Source organism: Varanus komodoensis, unplaced genomic scaffold, assembly GCF_004798865.1.
Source record: "Varanus komodoensis strain SLA01 unplaced genomic scaffold, ASM479886v1 scaffold13_1, whole genome shotgun sequence".
NCBI lineage: Eukaryota > Metazoa > Chordata > Lepidosauria > Squamata > Varanidae > Varanus > Varanus komodoensis.
The window spans coordinates 10,086,184-10,113,604 of NW_025335408.1; the positions used below are offsets into that span (position 1 = coordinate 10,086,184).

Here is a 27,421-nt window from a genome sequence, read left to right on the forward strand (position 1 = left end):
TTATTTCTATTTAAAACTTCAGGTCCTTCTGTTAACCATATATCAAGTATTGGTAATTATGCATTTTAAAAACAAGCAAACGTCTCTCCTCACTTGTGAGGACCAAAGTACCATAACCACTGGTGAGGTTCAATGTATGTATATTTAATACTTATTTGTAATACTTATTTGCTACTTAATATAATAACAGTCCTAAGTGGTTCACATATTTGGGAAGGCCCTTTGCAGAACGCCTCTGGAGCAGATGAGTGGAAATGGGAGGACTCTGGCATAAGAGCTAATTGAGATGGCTGTGGAATATGAAATCACATCAGCACCAACCTGGCATACACCAGCATCTGTGTTCAGATGCAGCAAGCACAGCCAGCTTGGAATTCTGAAATGGGTTAAAGTCCTTTATTTCCATAGCTCCTTACATCTTGGAGGGAGAGAAAACTCTCTTTCATGGCCAGTAGCCATAGTAATCGCTGCCTCTGAACTTAAGAGACTGGGAAGTTCAGTCCTTTGATCTGAAGATCACAATGTAATTTAAGGACACATAAGGGAAGTGATGAGTTTACATAAATCAGTCTTCAGTCATGTGTTCAGTCATTCAGTCATTCTGAACACAGGAAATCTCCCATATTCAGCCAATATTTCTGCCTGCCTGCCTGCCTGCCCCTCTCTCCCCCTCTCCCTCTCACACACACATTCATAAAAGTTTGCACTGTTAGGCAATAATCAGTGAAGAGACTGGCTTAATTAAAAAGGGTTCCAGTACAGTAGTTGTGATTACCATTCAGTCCAGGAAGATTTTACATTCCTCTAGATGCTAAATTAATACTAATTTCAAGAGTGGTAAGAAGATAGTATATGGTGAATATATTTAATGTGTGCTGTAATCTGGGAAACCAGAAGGCCCAGGGGATTGGTAATGGGATATGAAAAATTTCAGCTCTCTAGGTCAGTGGTCCAAATTTGGCCTGTGTTGCAGTCATGATAAGCCAGCGACTTTCTGAGCTGTCTGTTCTTCACCAATAGCATTCGGTCTCCTCCCTCCCATGTAGAGGAAAATGGAGTGCCAGTTGGACAGCTCCTCCAAAGGGTTGTTTGTTTGTTGTCTACATCTCCTCTTGACTCCCTAATCGGTCAGCTTGTTTTGTTACACAGGAAACTAAAGCAGAAATTAGCAGCAGTTCTGTTGTCTCTCCCACCTACTCCAAATTAAAATATCATTTGTATTTAATGGAAGTACAGCTCCCCCTGAAAAGGGAGCAGAGATGGACTAAAGCTGCCATGCCAGCAGCAGCAGTAGTAACAAATTAATCTATAGCTTGGTACTTGGATGCATGAGAAAAGCAAACATGAAGTCTACAATGAGGTGGGGTGAAGGAAAGCAACCTAGCAACAACAAAAGGCCAAACTAAGCCAACAAGAGGAGACAACATTATAGCAAAGAATTTTAAAACTACACTGGTGCTATCCAATTAATAAAAAAATCCTTGTTCTGAAAAGTTCATAATGGAGGTGCAGGGCAAGTAAGGGAGTTCACAACCAGGGCACCTCCGCTGAGAAGGCTCCCTCTGAGTAGCTACTTGCTTCACCACATTTAGTGAGGGCACATGGAAAAGAGCTTTCAAAGATAATCTTAGGATCCAAGCAGGTATAGATGGCAGGAGACAATCCTTCAGTAACTTGGCCACAAACTAATTGAGGGCTTTGAAGGTTATACTAGCACTCAGAGCTTGCCCCAAACATAGACTGAAAGGCACTTCAGATGGTAAAGCTCAGGCATCATATAATTCTATCAGCCATACTGCAATGGTGTCATGCAGTCTTGTTGAAAAGGCTTAAATGATTGATTTCACTTCTGAGGCATGTTTATAGCTGTTTTTCCTGTTTGTTCCACAGGAGAGGGGCAGGAGGAGAACAACATGGTAGAACAACATTAGAAAATAAGATTTTTGCTTTAGATCCAGCAAAAATAACTATCACCATCCTCCTAAGCAAGTTTTACAGCATCAGTCCTTGGATTTTTTTTTGAATCTGAGAGACTAAAAATACCTGGCAGAAAAATCCTCACATAATGAAGAACAAATGAACATCTGAAACATCATTATGGTGGTTATCTTAAGTACAGGTAGTTGGGTGAGATTCAAAATTTAACACCAGGACAAATTTAACACAAATCTGGATATGGTATTAGTAAACAAAGGATGTAGCTAAGAACCACCAGGATGGGGCACCTTGGCAAACAAGGGGCATTACATGAAATTAAAAATATGGAACAAATAGTGTTCAGCATCCACATCTGGAACCTACGAGCTCCATTTTTATATCTATTCATTTTATATTTCTGCTAGCCTTAAATTGTGTACCAATGTTGTCAAAATGGCTTGCATAAAATGTAACATTTGCAATTGCAGTCAACCAAATCGTGTTTTCCAAAATTCATCAAACCAGAAAATAAACATTCATTCATAGAACTAGAAGTTTTGCAGAACCTCAAAAAGGTCCAGTCTTCTTTTAAGCATTAATGAACATAGCAATCCCAACTCATGTGGACCATGACAGAAAGAAAGGATAGGTTGTTCCCTTCCCACCTCTTTCTGTTCTATATATTAATTTTATATTCTCTCCCAGTTACATGAATGGGAGACAAAATCATTACACTAGCTCTAAGGTTTGTGTCAGATTTCTCCCTTGTTGGCGGCATGCCAAGAGAGGTTTGGATCCAAGGCCACCCCCAAAATGCTTCCCCCTTCACCCGGCCACTCTGCACTTTAGCACATCCTGCAGCCTAAGGGCAGCTGACATGCTGTAGAATGACAGCCTGCACACAATATGAGGTAATGAAAAACAAACTTGACTATTTGCAGGAGAGAGAAAAATCCTGCTTCATCCTTGCATACACTGATCCACTTACATGTATAAAAATGTGACATCGTAACACCTTTTACTCATCTCATATTGACAGCTAGTGGAAGATAAAAACAAAGCAAACAGCTTTTTTTATAAATTGAGACCAGACTATCTAAAGGAATATTTCCTTGCATAGGTACCTGCTTAGACTGTTCGGTTACCTTTGGCAGGTCCCCTGTAAGTGGCCCTGCTGAAGCTCTCTCTTACCTGGGAGGATGGCTGCAAGAGAGAGCGCCTTCTCAGCTGTGGTACCCTGCTTATGGAATGACCTCTTCAAAGAGCTTCACCTGGTGCCTGCTTTGCTTATCTATTCAAAGACCTCTTTTTTCCCTCTTAGACGTTTTAGAGAGCTAACTCTTAGATTGTTATGGTTGTTTCATTGATTCTTGTGTTGTTTGCTATTTTGTACTGTAGCTTATTCTATTCTTTTAAATTATTTGTATTGTATTTTATATTTTTAATTGTTTGTAAGGCACTGCAGTCTTTTAAACTTTTGTAATCTGCCCAGACAACATTGGTTATTTGCTAGATTACAAATCTGACTGAAAAACAAATAAAATAATTTATTTTCTTCACAAATATACAGTCAATGACTCTGAAAGAGACGTGCCCACCCTCCCCTTTGCAGCTGGCATGGAAAGAAGTGTGCTGGCTGCAACTTCAAGGTCACAGCAGTGACCTCAGCAACAGGCCTTTGGAAGCATGCAGGGGAGGAGACAGGCTCCAGCAGCATATGAAGTATCCTTTGCCTCAGCGTCTTCTTTTCCTACTCCAGGACAAAACACTGAAACACCCAAATAATCTGTCCAACCATTTGCCTGCCAAGCAGAAGCAACATGGAGGCAATCTTTTGCCTCCCCAATCTTAGCATCCTTCACAGGATGGCTGTACTCCTCTAAATTCAGAGGGTTCCAGGCAGCCTCACTGGATTTCAATGCCTTGAATACAAGAAGACAAAAATTATAAGGGTTGTTTTCATTTTAAAAGGCCTTTGCAGCAGTGAGTTGCCTAGGTATATTTTGTTATTATTGTATTCTGATTCATAATTTACTGCTGATTCCACCCCCCACCCAAATTGCATTGCAATTTAAGGTTATTTTAAATTGGATTGGTAACATATTTGTGTTTATCATGAAAGCAAGCTTCTTGGAAATGAAAAGTAAGTACAGTATACATTTGATTTTTTTTTAAATGACAGTGGAACAGCTAATTTAATGGTCAGTTACCTTGCTTCAACACTGTCCTTATGTGAAGAACTGAATATATACATATCTACAGACATATGTGCCTCTGAATGTAAATATGCTTGTCAGGTTGTATCACATCCCTAGTCACTTTGCAGACTCTACTAAAGAAACAGGTTGGTGCATTTGTGAAATTGGTAAGCACCTTTTCCCTCCTTGTTTATGTGCCTTTGCTAACCACTTTTGGCTTGTAAACTAGTTATCTGCCTATCCTTCTGCTTGCCCTTGTTTATGGGCCTCTCCCCTCTTTGTTCTTCCCTTCATGCTCCACGGTGCAGATCTCAGATTCTCTTGCCCAGAACTCTACATTGGCTTCTTCAAACCTGGATGCCTCCAGATATTTTCAACAATACCTCCTATCATCCTTGGTGATTGGACATACTGGCTCAGAGGAAGATTTGGAGCTAGGGTTTCATTCAACAGCCTATCACCTGCTGTTTCAGGACTTCCCGATGATGTGGCTTTACCGTATTTCTCAGACTCAGAAGATACCCCTCTAATGTAGTCTCAATACCTGCAAAAGCAGGCAGTGGCCTTTTAAGATGCAGAAAGTTCCTGAGGAGGGTTGGAGGTCCAGATCTGCCACCTTCGAAAGGCCCCTGCATGCTTCTGAGACAGAGCATTCTTCACGCATGAATTTCAGCTTGTGATCTGTCCAGGGTCCTAACAGAGCCTGCATGACTTATTGGGACTGCATTGTGCAACCTGACCTTGCCTTATTGGACGACACCTTGCCTCAACAGACATGAACTTGCTGTGGCAGAGATGATCCAGCTTTTCTAGATAATACCACTGCTGCAACCCAGGTCTTCCCTAGAAGCATTAAGCTGAGCTCAGACATGGCCAAGCCTAATCTAAGGAGTTCCAGACCTGATCTTGCCTACTAAGATATCTTCTGATGTGCTGTTCTAATTATTTGCACTTTCTCTCTACCACTGAACCTATCTCAACATTAACTTCCTTTCAGACTGAGCACTGGAAAGCCACTGCAAAGTTATCTCCCCATGGTGTTGATTCAACCTGCCCTCACTGCCTGCAAAACCAGACAAAACAAACAAACAAACAAACAAACCTATATGTATGTTTTCCCTGGTGGAAAGGAACTCATTGGAAGATTGTTATTTTCAAAAGTTATCTGAAGAGTTATCTTCCTAATGGTACTCTTAGGAACACGGCTGCCTGCAAGTGTACAGATCCCTGTGCATGTCCTGTTTATTTTTCATTACTTGACAAAATATATGTAAATAAAATCCAAAGAAAGTTTGGCTTCAGGTATCATGCAACTGATCTAATTACGTTGAGCTGTCAACCATCAGCAGCTATATTGGACGCACTGTGCTATTGTTAGTTCTTAGCTTGGGATAAAGGTATGTTCTGATCCAGGTTCAGCAATGCCTCCCATCTGTATTCAAAATGTTGCCCTGTCGCAGGGCAGATGAAAGCAGGGCTCAGCCTAACTAAACAAATTTTACTAGATTAACCATATGAGTGTTGGTCAATCTATCAATTATATTTGCATACATCTGCATACAGCCAAAAACAATGTTTCTGCAGAAAGAAGATACTTTCTTTGATTTTGTTCATGGATTGGCAACTTGTGGTCCTCCAGATGTTCTGGCTGTCAACTTCCATCATGCCTCATTATTGGCTTGATGGCCAGGACTAGGGTTGCAGTGATCCTCCTGGAATTTGGCTGTCTTCTGTTCGCATGGACTTTCAGCTAAAGTCTGCAAATGCTCGAAAATTCTAGCAGAACTCCTCTTCGCACAACCCAGCAACCTTCTGCAGCATGTGCAGCACATATTCAAAGCCCAAAAGCCATGAGGGACTCTGCTTGCACAGTGAGCAGGCAGACTCAATTCCTGGAAGATGCCCACACAAATGCTTGGCCCAATTGGCTCCAAGCCAGACTTGGGGATGACAGAAAGTGCGCTGGAGTCTGAAGATCTCCACTTCTAAATCCAACAGATTCCCACCTCCAAACTGGATTGCTCTCAGATCCCTAGCAAGGACTGATGGCAGTTGTAGGTCAAAGCATGTGAAAGGCCATAAACTGCCCACTCCTTGATTTGGATGATAGCACTTCACATATTTGAAAAAGTCTTCCTGCTGCATGAGAGGAGAGGGAGAATGTGTTCTTTGCACTTCTATCAAAATATTTTTTTCCTAAAAACATTTGGTACTCAGTTGATAGAGTGGGGGTGCCTTTTTTTAGCCAATTAAACATTTTAGATGCTTCGCCTAACTAATCTAATATTGCAGTCTTAATGGAAGGCTTTCATTTCTTCTGGATAATGCTCTACATGAAGGACTTCAATGGGGAAAGATCAGAGCTATGCCTTAGTCATAAATGATCCCTTCCATGCTCTTCCTCACTGCTCACATCATTACATCATCTCCTCTGACACTGTGTGGGTTGGCGTTCAACTCCCATCACCCCTATGTCGAAGGGGATTGTCACAAAGTGACCTATATCTGAATGCAGCAGCATCCAGTTCATGTACAAGTTTCTACCCTGTGCCGAGTCAGGAGGAACCCCTGAGCCAGGGTTCTGACTTTTCTCTCCAGATGTTCCCCAGGTAAAATTCCAAAGCAGAAGAAACATCCTAACACAGCTTGAGATATTTTACTTCCATGGAAAGAGGGGCATTTATTTGTGCAATGCTCTTTGCAGAGGGCTTTGCCTGGCATCTAGACTGTGGTCTTTTGGGTGCTTGGTGAAGTTTTCAGTGATACTTTTCAATGTATGTGAAAAGTGCCATAGCACAAACCTGCATGTGTTGGGACGGGTGTTTTTATTTTTGGTATTTTGTAACTGTCATGTTTTTATTTATTTCAATGCATCACTTTATCGTTTATTTTAATCAATTTGAATTCTGTTTGTAGACTGACTTGAAAGTCATTTTTGATGGCAAGCCATGATCCCAGTAGTAGTACAAACTTACTGGGATAAGTTTGTTGCTATTAATTTATATCATCGCAAGTTTCTAATGCTACTAGGATAATGGTGACAAAGAAGAATTTTCTTCTTTCATTGGACATGGAAATGTAAACTACCAAATGGAAAACAGGCATTAATCTGGCATTAATGATAAAATAAAGTTTATACAACTACTCTAGAATGATGCACTGTGGAAAGAGAAAAATAACTTTTCCTAAAAATGGAAGAGAATAAATCATTTTGAAGATACAAGAAGCAACCAGAATGAGAGATAAAAGGAAAACAAAAAGGGTAAATATGGTACCTTCTTTTGTCTGTTTTCTGCAGCGACCAGCTGAGCTGCCATCCTCTCTTGCATTTTTCTGCAGTGAGCCATAACAGCTTCTAAAATAGAGAGTGGGTTGGTACAGGTGGATTTCTTGTCTTTGTCACCAGCACCTGCCTCGAAGTCTCGCTGCAGAGCCAGAAATGGGTCACTAAGATTAAATCTGCCATATCGTTCCTGAATAAAAACTTCCTTCCTCCGTGCCTGAAGTATTAAACAAGAAGATAAACAAAACCAGCAATTAGAGGTTTGTTAAGTAGAATATTAACACATACAGCAGCTGTACAGAGATCATCAGGGGAAATAAATTGTAGTACTTTTAGAACATTGCCAATTGATTCGGTATTTTTAACAGTAAATAAGCCAATGACTCAATTTGCATATAACAACAACCCATAGATTGCTGGGAACACATGCAGGAGCCACTTCTGATTCATTTCTGCTTTTGTAAGCAACCCAGGAACCATTAAGGTCAGAGCCAAGCAGGAGCGAGAAACTGTGCTGCCTCCTACTTGCTCACCATGTCCATTTTCTTTCCAGATTGCAAAACAACACAGGGATGCCCATTCCGTGTTGGCATTGAAATGACATTCAGACCTGGAACTCTTAGCTGTTGAAACAGAAAGAACCCAGCAAGCCCATAGCTTGCTGTTGGATGAAAACTCTGGGTTCATTCCCTCTCAACAACCCAGTGTTCTGGGCTTCCGTGCCATGATGAACAATCCAGGAATGGGACATTGCTGGGCTCTTTCACTATCTGAAAGGAGAAACAGGAAGCAGGTAGAATACAGCATGCTTGGCTCACTCCTGCTTGGTTAACAACCTGAGGCATATGAATCAGTCAATGTGCTTGAGAATGTCAGTCTATGAAGAGCACAATCTAAATTAAATTTATTTTCTTTAAAAATGTTCTAGATAATGTCATAATTAATCCAAAATAAACACACAAAAATCAATCAGTAATTTAAAATTTGTATTTCCTTAATGCAATAACAAGCAGTTATCTTTTTACCTTGATTGACTTTCTTTAAAAGTACCCAGCCATTCACCCCATATATATACCTCCTATAAATGTTATGCAATATTTCACCATGTGTGACTGATCCTATAACCAAAACAATGTTTTTAAACTAATTTGAGAAAGTTAACACACATAGCCCCAACAATTGCACAAAGCTATGGGTTGTATCCAATGGTGGCCTTACTTAGAGCGGACCTGTTGAAATGAACAGGACTTAAGCAATGACCTGAAAGTGAAAATCCAGCACCCTTGACACCTGCTTAAAGAAAACACAGTTTTAGAGTCTTCTGCAGACACCACAAAATAACAGATGACAGAAATTTTAATATTTCCTTGAAATACTTAAAGAAAGTCATAACTTATTTGCCTGAAAGGAAAGGAAAGTCAGGTCAACTTTCAAGATGTCAGTATATCCTTTTTGCATATGGAAGATGAAGATGGAAAATGCATTCTTAAAATGCTCATGTTCTTTAAAAGACTCCAATTTTCCTCTTTTTAATGCCTGGATACAAACACAGAGTTTCCCTTCAAGATCAACACACATGCTAAGTAGAAGTCAATGGAAGTTTCTTTAAATGTCACCTCTACAAATAGCTAAGGAACATTTTCTAGTAAAAACATGTTTATGTTGCCTTTTAATAGAAGTAAAACCTTTGGCTGGAATCTAGAACAATCCATAGTTGCATGACTCACAGGCACCTGGTATTTCTAAAAAGCAGAACTTTCCTTGTCAGTCATTGATATTCTCAGCAACATGAAGCTGACAAGAGTGTTATGGAATACTTTAAGAGTGTTTGGTGGTACCTTGTGTCCAAAGGACATGACATTTATAATTCCACATGTGCATATTTGATACAGTCTTTTTTTAAAAAAATAAGGACATTTGAATTATCCTAATCACAGGCTAAAGTATTATAGCTCATGGTACAACCTCGTTCGTGTATTTCCAAAGCTCCCTCCGATATAAAAAGATAGTGACAGAGCTATGGTCTTTTGGGTGGAAAGGTAGTCACTGGAAAAAGAAGCTGGTGCCGGTGCCGGTGAGAGCAGAACAAGTGACTCAGCTCTTTCACAATCTTGCCAAGTGCCTCTGTAGCTGCTTGGGGTGGGCCACGCTCAGGTTCAAATAGCATGCTAAGCCATTCCAGAAAGAGCGACACTCAGTAAACTTCCTACAAGTCATCTGGCTGGTCCACAGAAAAATGAGTCTCCTTTCTTCAACAAGTCGTGCTAATACTCACAAGACTTGCAACCCACTGTGGCGTATCATGTTGTGCAAGCCCAATCTGTGTGTGTGGGGTGAGGTTTAGTTCTCCCTTTCTGGTGAACCAGATCCAAAGCAAGGTGGCCATCACTACATCTTGGATGTAGCAAAGTCCGTGAATTAGCTATGCACTTTGGGAACTCTTTTATCCATTGTGAGTCTCCTACCATTTGGCTTTAGAGGACGACCGCAGGTTCTGATATTATTAGAGAGGGCAAAAACTGTAACCTTATCACTTTCTCCACATCAAAGACAATTTTGGAGAACTCTATCTTGCATTATCTTTTTTTTTTAGTAATTTAGTCATAGATGTTGTCAGCTTTCTTCAGAGAAGAAATACTCTAAACCCTTTAATGTTTTGATTGCCCTTTTCTGCTGATCTCAACTCTACAATATCCTTTTTGAGGGGTGGTTACCAGAACTGTACCCAATAATACAAGCATAGTCACACAAGAGAGTTATATAAGGGTCATATGATATTGACAATTTTATATGCAATTCTTTTTCTCATTGTGTGTAATATGAATTTTGAGTTTTTCACAGCGGGGTAACATTTTCATGGAGCTGTCCACTGCAACCCCCAGATCTCTTTTTCAGTCACTCTCCATTAACACAACTTGGATGACTGTAAAAGGTGGATTAGACAAATGAATGGTAGAATCAATCAGACTATTAATGGATACTAGTCTTGATGGCTCCTCACACCAGAATAGAATTCAGCATGTGAGGGCCAGTGTGGTGTAGTGGTTAAGAGCATGGGACTGGGACTCAGACGACCTGGGTTCTAGTCCCCGCTCAGCCAGGGAGCCAACTGGGTGACTTTGGGCCAGTCACAGACTCTCAGCCCAACCTACCTCACAGGGTTGTTGTTGTGGGGATAAGATGGAGGAGGAGAATGATGTAAGCTGCCTTGAGCCCTTTGTAGGAAAAAGGCAGGATATAAATCATAAATAAATAAATAAATAAATGTGTGCTGTAACAAGCTAACTGGGAAATGCCACGATTGTTGAATCAAGAATTGAGAAAATTTGACTAGTGATGCTGGAAGCTATTGGCCAAAACATCTAGAGTGCCACAAGTAGAGCTCCTAGGTACTAAAATATCTCAGCATTTAGTGTGAATGCATCGATCCCAAAATAAGTTGATCACTTTCTTTAAAAAAGGAAATAAACCCAAAGGAAGCAAACCATAAGCAATAAAAACAACATTGTACCCTCTTCAGTTTAGCTTTACCCGCCAACACCTATTATTTACATTAGCATATTAGTACACAGAAGAAATTGTCTGCAACTGGTTCACCAGTACTTTGTGATCAAGAAGAAACTACATGGACCAGCATGAGCAATGCTGAGGTGAACATTTGGGAAAAGGCACTGAAGGGTGATGTAATATATCAGCATCAGAGAGGAGGAGGAGGAAGAGGAGATCTGACTGCTTAAATTTAGTTGGTGCTATTCCAAATAATAAGCAAGAACACAGTGGAATGAAAGAATTTTTTTTAAAAAGAAATAATGATCAAACAGAAGGTAGTCCTTCCACAGGAAACCATGGAAAGCTACTACAGTGAACTATATAGGTAATGCCACATAAAGAAGTTCATATCCTTGAATTCTAGTGATTGCCACCATCTTGGTCCAAATGGACCAAGTTTAAATCAAGCAATGCAATGCTGGCTTAAATCAAGTAATTATAGATGTTGGTTTCTTTTTTCTGTTTTTTAAGGTCATGATTAATGACCAAAGCGATGTACTAACAGGCATCTGCATGAATCTCTGTGCCCTTGTTGTGTGAGCGTAGGTAAAACACAGGTTAAGATATTGCGGCAAGTATAGCCTGCTCCTGACATGACATTTCCTGGCTTGCATTCCAATAATGCAGCTGGAGACTCAGCCAGAAAATGGCGGCAGGCAAGCATTCCAATTTCCTGCTCTGTCCAAGGGCAAATATCAGGAGATGTATTGTTCTCTCCGAATAAAGCAATGAGTCAGGCACAACTGACTGCCATGCCTTCGTCAACATCACTCTCCAAGTGGTCCTGGTAAAAAGGGAAGGGACTATTGGCAAGCTGGTCAGCAGTTCTTGCCCAGAGTGCCTGGTTGGCCAAGCTCTGTTTCCCTGCACTTGGCTGGGGCTTGGCCCTTCTTAGCTCCTTTCCCTGGATCTTTTGATAGTTCTTCCTTAGGCTTGCATTCTCATACACAAACAACACATTGCTTGTACATATTAATGGCATGTCAAGTCTTTATCATATGTATACCTGAGCAGAACCACTTACACATACCAATAGGCTTGGAGGAACCCTATATTTGCAAATGTATAGAGGTGGGGGATAGGGAATCATGATCCAAAGAACTCAGTAAGAACTTAACATGCTCAGAGGCCACTAAAAGCTGATTATTCAGGGATTATTCAGGAGGGTTAATGGAATGAAGTATCCTGGAAGGGGCACAGCTGGCTGGAAGTCTAAACAGGTGCCCCTCACCACACAGCCATGCTGTACTGCGCTCCAAATTCCTTTCCAGGCTATCCAGCTCCCTCTGAATGCCTATCCTGTGATCACCAGATCCCCCAAAGACCTTCTCAAGGACTAACTCACTTCACAGTAAGTTACGGTATCTCTTAATCTTAGGCTATCCTCATGACGTCTCTGCTATTCAAGTGAGACTTGCCAAAGGTGACACAGGGAGCTCTTAACCACAGCCAGTTTCTCTCAAGCCCCAAACTGCCACCAAACCACTACAGCTGCAAACTTCCCTGCTCTCACCTTTTCGGATATGGCGTGTGTGTCTTTATAAAGTTGCATAAAAGTAAAAAGTACGTATTTATTTTACATTTATAGCCTGCCTTGTTTCCTCTAGCCAAGAACACAATCTGATCCCTTTTATCCTTGCAACAGCCCTGTGAGGTAGGTTCAGCTGAGAGTCAGCACCTAGCCAGAAATCCCCCCAGTGCATTTCAAGGCCATATAAGGACTAACACTTGGCTTCCCTGAGCCCACATCCAACCCCATAAGCGCATCAGTGCACTGGCTCTGATTTTTTTCCAATCACTACTCCTTTGTGATAGGAGAAAGTTGCACCTGCTGAATTTCTACATGACAAAGACTTTAGTGTAATAAAGGCACTAAAAGCCCTGCCAGCAAACAAAAAGGCTAGTAATATGCCATCCACTACTCTATGTACGGTTACTGGACTTAAAATCTCAGCAATTTCATTTTATATTTAATAACACTGAAGGCACCCTAGGGTTTGGCATTCAGCAGTGAGATGTATTCAGACACTCAGGCCTAAAATTACACTGTTCTTCCCAAGACGAAAATTTATATAGCCAGCCTTGAAGCAATACTTTGAGCTATTTCGATATCATGTTTTTGTGGGAAGTAATTTAGAAGTGCACCACAAGAATACTAAAAATAAACTGTGAGTAATTTATGTGTGTATTCCTCTAAAGTGGAGACATTTACATATGTGCCTGACATTTGGGGAGCCAAATCACTGACATTCTTTCAACCCACTGCCTCAGCCTCAATAAAATGTACATCGAAATGCCTGCAAGGCCAATTTGAGCTTGAGCACCCACTACAGGTCTTTACTTACTGCTTCACACAGTTCCTCTATCTTCTTGATCCCCAGAGGGAGAAGACAACAGGAAAGTAATCCTGAAGAACTGATGCATGCCTCTGGTTGGTGAGGCAATCATCCATCCTTTGCACTGGGTATTCACTAAAGCAGATGCAGGAGGAGCAGCACTTCTAGAAGACCTGCCCCGGATCCTGGACTCTTTGGTGGGCTGTGCCTGTACATTAGAGGAGTTCCGCTGGATCCCTAGTCCAGAAAGTCTTAATCTGGGTCCTGCAAAAGGCTGCAGAACGTTCAAGAATAGCTGCGCCAGCCTTCTCCAACCTCAGGCCCTCCAGGTGCTTTGGACTGTATCTTCCATCAGCCCCAGCCAGCAACATGGTCAATGGTTAGGAATGCTGCAAATTGTAAGTCAAGGAGCCTGGGCTGGGGCAGGAGAGAACTAGGCTGGGGAAAGGCTGATCTGCATAATTGGCGCTTGCAGGTGGTGTGTTGTTTCTGCCCATAAGACAGTTTACAGAGGGTAAATAATTACAAAGTATTGACTAATATCAGACAATAGGGTGCACTCACACACAAAAGCCAATCTAATCAGGTCATACCCTCCAGGGAGTAAGCCAGGCAGGAAGGGCACTGCTGGGACCAATGGCAACTGCTCTCTCCCTCCCTTTCGAAGCCACCAAGGGCCATTTCTCATTAAGCTCAGAGAGCAGGGAGGGAGCCGGATCCAGAATATTTTTTAATCAGACACTGAGCATGGAAAAATAGTGAGTGATGTGGGTAAAAAGAGTCAGCAATTGTAAAAGGTAATGCCTAGCGAAAAGGAAGTGTAGGCATGTCTCCTTATTTATTTCTATTTATGTGTTTCTACCAGCTTGCTATTTTGCTTGGAATGGTTTCGCTCACTTTGTTGATACTGTTCTGTTTTTAACTTGCACGCTACCTTGTGGGTACATTCTGGGTTGAAAAGTGGGTTGTGTATTTTTTCAGTGAATAAGATGTTAAGTGCTTTGAACCCCCACCAACTTCTGCAAGAGAGTCAGAGACATGTTTGGTTAGCTTGGGGCATTTAAGTCTTGCCTTTGTTTTCTGCTTCAGGAGACAATTGTTCTATTTACTTCAGATAGTTACAAGCCTTCCTCTGAGAAGTGGCTAAAGGTAATTCACTGGGGAGTTAATGACCTCTAGCATTTAACTTGGGTTAAGTGCTACTGCTAGAAAAAGTGAGTAATTGATAGATGACAATTACTTTGGAGGAAAAGAATACAAATACATGTGCGTAAGAGCCCCACCTCTTGCCCAGATCGCTTCCCCTCTTACCATGCAGGGTTTTTTGCCAAAGGGCAGATGCAAGTTAGGAGGGGGGGGGGATGAAATAAAGGCAGAGTTCATGGGTGAAGCTGGCTGCCAACAAGGCAGATTAAATTGCAGCAGGTGCCTTACAAAGTTTGCTAAAGAAGGCCTGGCATTAAATAATGTGTACTTGGAATATCACTCGTGGGCAGCTTTCAAGAAGGTGACAGATGACGCAAGCCTTGGGAGCCAAGGAAATTTGCTTGTTAAAATACCACTCAAATTAGCTAAATGGAAGAATAAGAGATGGGTTAGAGCCAGATTTAGTGATATTTGGCCAATTTAAACTAATGGGACATACACTAGTCATGAAAAGTTAATTGTTAATTTCAATGGGACTACTCTAAATAAGACTACATCTGGATCCAACAATCTGATTTTTCTAATTAAATGACTGACATGTACTAGAAATGAGAAAAAAAGCCCCCAGAATACCTGTCGGCTGTTCTCCATCCTCAGATCAATGAGTGTGAAGCCTCTGAATAATCCAGAAGAAAGCACACGCATTTAAATGCATGCTCGCTCGCTCGCGCTCTCTCGCTCGCGCTCGCTCTGTGTGTGTGTGTGTGTGTGTGTGTCACCATACAATAGGGAGTGTTTCTAGATTCCTAGATAGTGGCTGTAGGCAAGAGTGCATTTTATCCTCTGCACCTGCTTGCATCATGAAAACATTTCTTTGAGCAGGAGGACTTAGCAAGCATCATCACAGGTTCAAGAACTACAAGGAACTCTATTTGGGCATGTCTTTGAAGAGGCTGGCATGGACTGCATCTCTTGTTCAGATAAGGAGGGAAGGAGTGTTTCGCGCCTGCTTTTACTTCCTCTGAACTTCCCATTAGCTTCCTGATCCAATCCAAGATGCTAATTTCAACCTGTGAAGCTCATCTATATCCAAGCTTCTAAACATCTCACAGTCTGCCTCTCTCACCATCCTCTCCATAAGTCTTGCCATCCATGTAGAGAAGATTGTACTCCAGGCCCTATCTGGACATCCTGTAAGATCCAGTACACAATAAAGGTCACCAAAAATTCAAATTTCAAAGCTGTCTGAAATGTGAAAATGTATAGTTTTACATTATATGACCCAAATATAACACAAGGCCTTTCTTCCTCCAAAACAGTTTAATGATCTGTTATGGACGTATCTGGATTTTTTATGTTGTACCAGGGTCTGTGTGTGTGTGTGTGGCCTTTTTTTTTTTTTTTTTTTTTTGGATAGTTATGATTTTCTTTATAGCTTTTGGTTTATTGCAATGGTGCATGGAAATGCTAGAGCAAGGTGGGATTTCAAAGTTAAAATTAATAGAAGGTCACATTCTCTTAGTAGTCAACATTTTTATTAAGAAAGACATTTTGTAAGCACAAGGGAATAGACATGAACAGAGCTACTTCCTCTATGCTTTGCACATCCTTGCCTTCCTTAACAATCCAATTCATGGCCAAGCTAAATCCTTCCTGCACCATCACCCCCATTCTAGATCCTGCTCCAGACTCTGTTAATTCTGGAAGGACTTAACTTCTCATATCATCCCAATAAATCAAGAAGAACCTCTTTACACTCACAAGTTTTAAAAGCAATTCTCTGTGTAAAAGGAGAGTAATGCTGAACTTGTAGAAATGTCTACTAAGAAGTAAGCCCTGTTGTCAAAGGGCTTACACTCAGGTAAATGTGTATAAGGTGGCAGCCTCCTAAAGCTGCAATGATGGGGACTGGCTTCAAAGTGGACATGAGCAGGATTGCACAGTCAAGATCCAAAGGTTCAAAGGGGATTGACTGTAGCTTGGTGGCAGAGTGTGTGCTTTGTATTCAGGCAGTTCCAGATTCAGTCCCTGGCATCTCCGAACAGGGATGGAAATTAAAGTTTGTATAGACCCTTCCTTCTCAGCCTGGTGCCCTCAAAATGTTTTGGGCAAAATTCCTGATCATTGGCCTTGATGGCTAGGGCTGATTGGAGCTGACATTCACAACAACAGGTAGGTATCAGGCTAGTCTGATCCTATTGCACCAGGAACTGAAGTTCTCCTCCTATGATAGCTGCCTCAGCCCCCAACTCCCCAGAACAGAGCAATAAAGACAGAAAATCAAGGATTACCACGTTCTGGTGACGTTGATGCTTTTTCTCTTGGCTTGTTTTCCTGTGTGGAAGGAACTCCCAACTGCAGCGAATGTGTTATTTTTCAATGTTCTAATTCCTGGGGACATGGAACAAGCCAAGAACAGGGACCTCACGAGACAAGCTTTCTTGCTGGAAAAGAGTACCCAGGGCACAGGGATCCACAGCACTTGTAGAGCAGAGTGCCCAACCCTTCTGGCCCCCAGGGCCTGCAGGCTCAGTGATCAAGGCTCCGTGCACATGTACAGCTGAATAATCCTGAACTGGATTTCTCTTTCTTCACTGCCAGCACTGGCAGAGAAAGGCCAATTTGTATGAGGATCTCTGGGGGGGGGGGGGGGGGGGGAAAAAAAAAAAAAGTGGGGGGAATTGGCAGAGGGAAGGGGGTGTCGTGGCAGCCATGGGGGACCTGCAGGTCAGGCACCTGTTTTAGATGAATGAATGGCGCGGGGGGGGGGGGCAGTTGTAATGATCAAGGTCCAGTTTTCAGAGGCTCTTTTCAAGAAATTCCACAGAACTAGCATAGAATGTACGTGGGTTACCTTATAGGTGGCACCCTCCAGATGTTTTGGGCTGCACCCTGCATAATTCTTGACTACTGGTCATACTTCTGGGGCTCATGGGAGTTGTAGTCCAAAACACCTGGAGGGCACCAGATTTCCTAGTCCTTTTAAACCTAGCTTCTAAATTTCTCTGTCTTTCAAATTGCCCAGCAAGGAGCGGCTTGCATAGTCTCCTGACTACCTGCATGGGAGGCATACCACTAAACTATCTCATATCACTGGCTCCAATTTCAAAACACCGAATAAGCTGAACCAAGGTCAACGAACCCAAATGCCTCGGTACAGGCTGTAGGACACTCTCAGGCAAGAGCTTTCAATTTCTGAGAGCAAACAAGAAATCTCTAAGCAATTTCCCTAGCTGGCTGCTGTAATCTTTTAAAGAACTCAATTCTATCTCTGACTGATTTCTTGAGCGCCTACTATTTCATTTGGGTTTCAGCAAATGTCTATTGCATGATTCACTGTGAGGTTTAATAACTGAGGCTTCATTTGAAAAATAGCTCAAGCAGATCTAATTGCAATTAACAACAAATCCATCTGATTTACTATTTTTTTTAATATACTTGACAATAAGGCCAACAGTTCCAGCACAGTTTAAATAAGGCACTAACTTTGTGTGTGAGTCTGGTGGGGATGGAGGTGGAATCAGGACACCATGCCTGTGTTCACACAAAGAGACGCCAAAATCCAGGAGCATCATTTCTTACTGTTCACAAGCAAGCATTCTCATGCAGCTACTCAGTCTCCTACAGCAGTTTCAGTTACAGTCCATAGGAACTCCCCAAACTTAGCATTACAGCCAGTCCGATCTCCTGACTTGTCAGTTTCAAACAAGACAGGAAGCATAAACTGACTACAAACCCTGGTTTCAGACTTCTAAGGAAGAAATGGTTCATGAGCCTCAGCTGAGATGCAGGCTAACTGTCACAGGCAAAGAACGGACACACCGATGCAAGGAAGGAAGAGCATTGTATGTGAATCAGGAAGGCTTGGCTTCTTCATCGTTTGCTAAGCCATGGTTTAGGGAGCAGTTCTATAGTCTCTGGACATTGTCTGCATGGCCCCTAGAATGGGTAAGATTTCTAGCTCCTACCCTGGAAGAATACACCAAGGCTAGAGCGTTATGAGAGGTAGGGACAATCCAAGGGAAGAATCTTGGCAGTGCATCGGCTTCTCCTTCTTTTAAGGAGGTGAAAACATTTAAGACAGAAGAAATTGATGGTCTAAATGTTTTGGAAGGTGAGTGCGGGCAATTCCAGCAGCTGAGCTCCTCCCACATTCCATCAGGTGCTCATAATCCTCCATGTGACATCTGAACACTGTGTTGGCTCCCATGTCGTGCTTACTCATCCAAACACACACTCAAAGGGCAGAAGGAATGGTGCTTTTCATTGTATTTTATTTTTGTAGCACATTTTAATTAAGGGGTTTATTTTATCCTACCATTTATTTGGCAGAAAGGTAGGACAGAAGACAGACAGACAGACAGACAGACAGACAAACAAACAAGGATCAGTTGGCCAAGGAAGATGATTATTATATTAAAATATTCATAAACCACCATTTTCTGTAAAATCAGGGAGGCTTGTAGTAATTAAAATCTAGAGACAAACAACAGTGCATAATACATAAAACAACAACATCGGATCAAGAATGCAGAGCTCATTAACATTATAGGAGATCAAAAGATTTTCTAAAACAGAAATGTTTCAGCCTTGCTCCTTAAAGAGGAGCAAGAAAAGAGGCCCTGGCAGGGATGAATCTTCAGGGATGAAGGAAATTCTGAACAACCAGAGCCACCACTGAACACCATGCACCAAGATCAAAAGCTCCATTTTCCAAACTTCCATTTAAGAAACTTAGACAGTCCAAATGAAATGAAAGAAATGAATGAAAGAAAATATTGAATGAAAGAAAATAAGAAAGAAGGAAGGGACAGGATTCCAAAGGGAAACCATCCCATTATTTGCCCCCTGGCCATGCTTGCTGGAGAGTTTTAGTCCAGCACATCTGCAAGCCACTAGTTTGGGGAGGGTTGTATTAGTTAATTTCACATTTCAAAATACATAGAACCCTCAATCTATTTCATAATGTTTTTCATGAAGGCTGCTAGAGTGCCTTAACTGTAACATCTTTTAAACAAATTAATTAACAATGTTTCTTTAAATATATAAAGCATCTTGCAAAGATGTCAATGGCATGCCCAGTGGAAATGCATATTCCTTGAAAATAACCTCTTTCAATTATTCAATTTGTTGATACAGATTGTGATAATATAATAACTTTTCTGTGGACTTGCTTGGCAATTTGCTGAGCATTCAGTAACATATTCAAACTATTTTTTATTCTCTCTGCTATAATATTCTGTCTCAGTGGCATGTGCTCACTCATACCTAAAACATTAGTACTGAACTCATATACAGTCCTAAATTTTTCTCTAACCAGTAAAAGCAAGGACACGGTGTACCATTACTTATATACGTGCACTGAACCAGGGTGCTGTGCTGCAATGAGGCCAAGTCACATTCCAGTTAACTTTTTTTTTTTTGGCATGAAAATGCCAGTCTTCTGGGATTTTAAGGGAGCATTCCTATGCATGTTTAGACATAAAAAAGGACTACAACCCCCAGCAGGCCCCAGCCAGCCATGACTGACTAGTGCCTGCTGGGAGCTGTATGGTATTTCTTTGTCTAAATACACATAGGATTGTGCCTTAAACTTCCAAGAAATCTAATAGATTCAGCCTCATTAGGAAACAAATAGACATTCCCATCTAAGTATTGGAGCATATTTGAACTATTAACTTGAAATTCTCCAATTAAGCTTTTCTAGTGTACCAGCAAATTAAATTGATAATTTTGCTGATTATACATTGCTCCCTAAGGAACTATACAGACTACAAATATTCCGCTTCTGAAAAATTATACATTCTTATTCTGCATCTTCTTCTTTTGTATCATTTTAAGGCCCATCTACACAAAGCCTTCTTTATTTGCATTGAGTCCACCAGTTGATGAACTCTCCATAAAAGCCAGGAGGATGTGGGGACAGAGGCAAAGCAATAGGGATTCACAAAATACAAATGATCCCACAACAGTTGGCTCCAGATGTAACACTGGCTCCCTGAAAACTAGCAATGCTGGCATTGTATGTTAGTGTACAACTCTCAGTGTGAGGGCTGGAAATATCTGCAAAGATACTCAGAATGCTGAATGCTGGCCCAATTCTGTAAGATGTTTACCTACCAATGCTGCAAACTATGATTTGCAGTGGTGATCTCAGTGTGGCTGGGACATGCAGGAGGCTAAAGGCTTTTTTCCCATCTCAACGTGCCTAGGATAGTGCAGGATAAAGGACTAACCTAAAGCAATTAATTTACCATTACTGTTATCCCTGTGACTACCAAACATCTTTGCAGAAGCATAAAACATTGCTTCTCTACAGTTCTTTCCACATATTTTCTAATTCATATGGTATCTCAATGTAAACATAATGCAAGCTAGTTGTAAAACATGGAGTGCACGATATACAAAGCACACATACTGTATATATACACAATGCCTTATGTATATAGTGCCTTTTTCACTTTCACATCCCCAGTGCACTCTGAAAGTTATACACATGCCACATTGGAGAAACATAACCAAATATGGAGCACAATGTGTTTTGCAAGGGCTACATCCATCTGAAACAGTATTGGGACACTCCAGGATTAACTTCTTAACAAGTTGCTTGTCTTTTTAAAGTTATAGTCTGAACGAGAAATCCCTCTTTTATTCCCTATTAAATTGACATTCTGCTGGGATCTGTAAACAACCTGGAAAGCTTGGTTTTAAGTAAGGGAGTTCAGATCCGATTTTTGGAGGTGTGTACCTTCTATGCCCTCTACTGATATCTTCCCTGTGTTTCAGCAAAAACATTATCACTGCTGTCCAGTTATCCTGAATGATTTCCAGTCTGTTCAAACTCAAGGAAAAGTATTTGCTTAGAGAAGTCTATATTGCAAACACCACAAAACATGTAGTGCCTGAGTGAAAACATACCTTTTTTCTAGGAATATACCCCCAAAAGGAACCTAGGTTATTCTCTAAGACCCAGTGTTGTTGACACTGACTGGCAGCAAAAGCTCTCCAGGGTTCCTGGCAGGAATTTTTCTGACTCGACCTGGAGATGGTGGGGTTTGAATCTGGGACCTTCTGTATGCAAGCACATGATCCATGAGCTGTGGCCCTTCTGCCGTCTAGCACCTGAGTCTAGAGGGGCACCCAGAGGCACTGCTGCATTCATTGACATAGTCAGTGAGGACACAGTTGTGCTTCTGCATGCACTGCAATGATACTGTTTTGCAATAAGGAGGAAGGCACATTCCCATTTGGGTCCACTAGCTGCTGAGCATATCCTGAACTGAATTAGTGATACTGGGTTGATTCCAGACAGAGAGCAATCCTAAACCCTTGGTGGCCATCCTGAGGGAAGGTGGGTTCAGATGGAGTAGAAGCGCCCCTCCACTGTCAGAGAAAAACTCTACCTGTGAGGAGCACATGTTAGGCACAGAGGACCTGAGGAGACCCACGGAAACCTTCACGGATATAAATCTGCTAGTGGTTTTCCCAGGACCTACATGGGGTTGGGTAGAGACAGCCTTATATCCAAGGTAAGAGCATTCCCCTATGAAACTCCTAGGACTGAGACCATAGAAGGGCCCTCAAATGGAGTTATTTGCATTCCTGATGTAAGCAGCAGGCAGAAAATTTAAAACTTCCTCACCACCACCAGCGCTGTGGGGAACTGAGTCTGGAATCTTTGCCTGCCTGCAGCAGGGCACTGTAAATAGTCACTTCATTCCCTACTTTGATTCCACCTGGAATTGCTCTATAAGTTAACTGCACCAGAGGCTGAGTAATTTAGTATGGCCATCTCATAAACCAACAATTCTCCTGGCTATTCAAGGAGACATTTCCCCCTCATTAGGGCTACTTTAAAAAAAACTTATTACTGTTAAAGGTTTTCCTGGTGTTAACTCTGCAATAAATATTAAGAAGGGTGATTTCTTGGCAATTTATTCTTAGCTCATGTGTTCCCATAATTTTGAAGGAATTCAGTGTCATCTATCTCCTTTCTCTCTAATTATTTGCATGGCAGAGCATGAGGTGAGATCTAAATTTATTTTCACAGGCAAATACTCATTTACCACCTACAGCGTTTTTAAAATGCAAACAAAATGAGAAATAAAAAGGCAACAAAGCTAAACAAACGGTTCTGGTAATGATTGATATATAAAACAAAACCTGCATGTTTATGGCTTAATTAGTTAAGGAAATAAGGCATCAGTCATTATATTTATAGTATAAGAATCAAGTCAAAGAGCTTCATCCAGCTCAGTATGGGAGCAAGGTTTGTATACAGCAGCATCCCCACAGAAAATAAGCACTCCCGGGAAACCCCCCACCCCACAGGCAGTACCCAAAGGAGTCACTCTGCCTCCATCAGTTCCATTATGCCTGTAGTATCCACTGCTTAAGCTACAAGGCCTTTGCCCTTCCCAAAACTAATGGACTGATGTGTGGTAATGGGCTGTCAGCATGGCAGGCTGGTATAGGAACACAGAAGGCTTATGCATGACTTTTCTAACTCCCTCCCTGCCCTCGCCTCCCACCCGGTCATGGGATGTTCATATTCATGTTGAATATGAGCCAACAATGTGATGTGGCTGCAGAAAAGGGCAAATGCTAGATGGGGCTGCATTAATGGGGGGATAGCTTTCAAATCACCATCTGTTTGGTACTAGTTAGGCTCCATATTGAGGTCTGGGGTCAGCTCTGGTTACCACATTTCAAGAAAAATGCAGAGAAACTGGAAAAGGTTCAGGAAGGGCAACAAAGGTGATCAGGGGAATGGAAGCAAAACCCTGTGAGAAGAGATGGAAAAAACTGGGCAAGTTGAAGGGAGGTAGGATAGCATTCCTCAGGTACTTGAAAGGCTGTCACAAAGAAGAGGTCCAGGATCATTTCTCAATCATCCCAGAGAGCAGGATGTGGAATAATGGGCTTAAGTTACAGGAATCCAAATTCTGGCTGGACATCTGAAAAAGCTTCCTGACAATGGAACCAATTACCTAGGAAGGTTGTGGACTCTCCCACATTGGAGGCGTTCAAGAAACAGCTGGTCAGCCGTCTGTCAGGGATGCTTTAACTTATGGCCCTGCATTAAGCAGGGAGTTGGACTCGATGGCCTTATAGGCCCCCTTCTGACTCTACTATTCTATGTTTCTATGATTCTATGCAAGAAAGCAGTCCCTCCAACCCTTCTGGATCTGTGGAATTTGAGAAAACAGACTTCTGTGCTGGCAGTGGCAGATGGGCCTTTGGCAGTGGGCAAACTTTGACAAGCAGGCATCCAACCCTTTTCAAGGACATCAGCTTATGGGAACGCTGCTCCAACCATTATCCCACATTACACCACATTTGTTATCTGGCTTGGCATAATGTTATAAATTCATTCAGAAAACTAACCAGTACAATATGTCTGTGTACATGTTGTGCACACAAACTAGCCCCACCTGTGTTAGGATAGCACTTGTGACACATTGAAGTCTCAAATACAAACAAACAAAAGAGAACAAAAGAAAGGGAAAGCAAAAGGGAAAAAATCAATTTTCAATTTTGTCTGCTTGCTTGTGAGTAATTTTTAATCTCTCCTGCCACTCAGAGAATTGCTGCCACAAGCAACAAATAGCAGCACCATCCATATTTTAACACAGCCCACAGTATTAACACAGCCCGCCAGTAGTCAGGGCATGCGCAATACATTTTGAATGTCGCCTTTCTTGGAGCCCAAACGCAGAGGCATCAGATTCTTCATGCTTAACTGCTCTTTATTCACAGCTTGCACTATGAAAAATATCTCTCTCATCTGCTTGTGGCAACTGTCATATTAGATCGCCTGCAAAGAAGGATTGCTGATCTCATCAGTGTGTACAAGACAATGGTGTAGTTGTCACATTGTGTAGTTTTTTATTTTCCTTGGTTTCCCTGCCAATTCATGTGATCATTAATGTAAACAGTCTGCTAAACTGGGAATACTACAAAACACACAGGGACTCAAGGCTAACGATTATGCTATCCCAAAGCACAAGTTTCTCTGGAAAGTGACATATAACATACACTCAGCCCCCATTTCTCCGATATTCCCTCTGAGAGCCAAAACAGACATTACTTTAAATATGTGCCTTGCAGCAATGCGTCTCTCTCTCTCTCTCATTCTCCCTCCCTCCCTCCCTCCCTCTCTCTCATAGATGCAATTGAGACTTCACTCTGTGTGTGTGTGTGGAGGGGGGGGGCGGTGAATAGAGGTGGGTGAATAGAAGACTTCAAAGATTTGGATCTGCACCTATTCCAGAGTACACATGAACAAAAAATGTAGGTGACAGATGAAGACTTAAAATAATGTCTATTTTACCCCCATCAAGAAAATTGAGAAAGCTATAACATGTGATTATTCATAGAAGCTTATCAGTCAGAACCAGTTATAAACAGCTTCATTTGTCAATAGTTACAGAAATTAGCAGCACGATCCTATGCATATTTACTCAGAAATATATCTCACAACATTCAATCCATTTATCCCAGGTAAGTGTCTGTAGCAAGAGTGGGCAACTTGTGTCCATACAGACGTGTTGGCCTAGAGTTCCCAACATCCTTCATCACTGGGTATGCTGGTTCCATGCTCCAATGGAAGTTGCAGGCCGAAACATCAGGACGGCTACAGGTTGCCCATTTCTGGCCCATAGGATGGCAGTCATAACATACAATTCAAAAATAATTAAAACTATTAGAAGTCTCATCATGGCAATATCTATTTACACAATTACCACTTATTAGTCTGATAATCCTAACGTTTGTGGTAACTGTGGTACATCTGTTTCCTCTTTGGCAGAGGGCGATCTTTTTGAATTTTTGTACTTCATTTAATGGGTTTTTGCATGACCCATAAAATGCAAGTGAAAAGTCACTAAAACTGAGGAAGAAACAGTAACAAAATTACATGTCACTGAAAACCTGTGTAAGTAAAATGCGAATTCCCTTTTTCTGTATAGAAACAAGCATTCAGACGTGTTACCAGGCGCTGGAAGGATTCATTAGGGAGGAAGTTCAATAAGACTGGGGGTGCAAGGGAAAAGTCAGTCAGTTTACCACAGCCTACTCCAAACTTGTGCCTTCTAGGTATCCTGGAACATCCCTAACTATTTGGTCAGGTTGGCTGGGTTTGATGGAAGCTGTGGTTCAAAACATCTGGAGGGCATCTGACTGGGGAAGCTGACTCAGCACAACAAAATGCTGGCACTTGAAGCAGGGATGCCAAAGAAGGTCTCATGGGTCAGAAATAAATATTAAACAGTCCCAGTGGCTTTAGGATGGGGGTGGGAACCAGCAGCCTGCAGGTGGGATGAAGCTCATGGGGCATCCCCATTCGGCCTGCACCTCCAGTTCTCACCTCTCCCACTTAATATTAAGTTTCCACTGGAGCCAACGGGAGGGATTTTTTAAAGCCTAATTACAGTGCATGAAGGAGGGGGAAGAATTCTCATGTGTGTGCATAGGAGCGCACATGTGTATATAAATGAATTAGGTGTGCACATGGCTTTGGCACTGTTCACTTTGGGGTTTGGGTCTGTAGCGTCTCACTGTGAGGTTTGGCCCCTGCTAGCCAGCAGTGCCCAGAAGCTTATCTCCAAGAGAATGTGGCCCTTCAGCTAAAAAGTATTCCCATCTCCTGGTTTAGGTAAAATAATACAAGGCAATGCAATGAAACTGTTCATTAGATATAGGAGAAAATAAGCATTGAGCCAACCAAGAACATACCCGCAGAGCTTCGATCACAAGGTCTCGTGCTTCCAGCTCCCCTTCTAGAATGCTCAGAAGCATCCTCAGTTCTGATTTGCTGAGACTGTCCACATCAAACTCTCTCTTCTGCAAAATGAAAGGAAGGAGATGACTGAAACAAAATGCACATGAAGACACCTCATTAATGCAGCAGAAAAGTTTAAAAAATAGTCATGGCAGCTGGCCAGATTCATTCATAGTATACTTGGGGTGCACTTGTGTACTTGGCTTCAAACTGAGGTGGAAGGGAGCTTGACTCTTCCCATTAGAGGGGAAACAAGCATTTGCATTATGGCAAGCAAGTATCAACTGCATCGCTGCACAGATTCACAAATACATTTGCAAGCTCATTAGTGACAAGCATGTCATTTATTTGAATTAGTGCTTTTGTGCCATCCAGCCCAAAAGTGAGAACTGTGCAGCGGTTCATCTCTGACCGTGAACTAGCCTTTTGGCAACCCCAGTAGCAGCAATCACACTGCCCTGGCTTCCATCTAAGCCAAACATAACTACAGAGCCTAGCTCTCACCTATCTCCTCCTGAGAATTATGGGGCTAATATGTGCAGCCATGCTGAGCTTTTAGGTATCCTCCAAAGTACAGAGCTGTCTCCAAAGTTCCACCTAAAAATTTAGAGGCAAGCCTGTGCACCTTACAAGCCAGGGTATGTAGGCCAGCTGAGATTTAGAGACTCCCCAAAGCTGCAATGATTTTGACGGGGACTCTTCTCCCATCCTTTCTTTATATTGTGCTTGCTCGTGTCCATAGGCCGATGGCACGGCACTGGAGGGCACCTGTGCATCATCAAACTCCTGCCATACCCCTCCCACTTTGAATGTTAACGTTTTATCCTGTGGTAACAAAAAGAGCATTAAGTTTGGGGTCATTTTTAACCCCAGATGAAAGCACATTGAGCAAGAAAAATGTTGCATATGAAAGGCATACGTCTGTCATAAATTTTCTCCCAGGAAATTTCAATCAATATAAAAATGGCTTTCATCTCTCAACAAGTACAGTTAATTTAAGGTGTAATCCTTCCTGAGGCTATATAAAATGAGAAAATCTACATAACAATAGTTTGGCCTACTAACTTTAAAATCATAACATGGCTTTCTCTCAGTGGATTTTAATTCTGTTTCCTGGAGGTTTTAGCTAAGAATCTTAGCTTTAGAGACCAAGATGATCTGTATTGAACTTTCTTTTGTTCCTTTGTTTGGGTTTATGGTGGGGGGGGGG

General features: G+C 41.8%; 1 protein-coding gene across 5 annotated transcripts in view; it reads right to left on the minus strand.

Annotated features, from left to right (window-relative positions):
* Positions 1–27,421, minus strand: part of CTTNBP2 (cortactin binding protein 2) — a 98,299-nt gene that overhangs the window by 60,636 nt on the left and 10,242 nt on the right. For all 5 annotated transcript variants that reach the window (XR_006413984.1, XR_006413985.1, XM_044423090.1 and 2 more), the window contains exons 2-3: positions 26,166–26,273; positions 7,391–7,615 (exon numbers count right to left, since the gene is read on the minus strand). Coding sequence is in view for 3 of the 5 variants with exons in the window: in XM_044423090.1 (XP_044279025.1) it covers positions 7,391–7,615; positions 26,166–26,273 (333 nt within the window). In the remaining 2 variants the exon portion in view is untranslated. The remainder of the gene's footprint in view (positions 1–7,390; positions 7,616–26,165; positions 26,274–27,421) is intronic.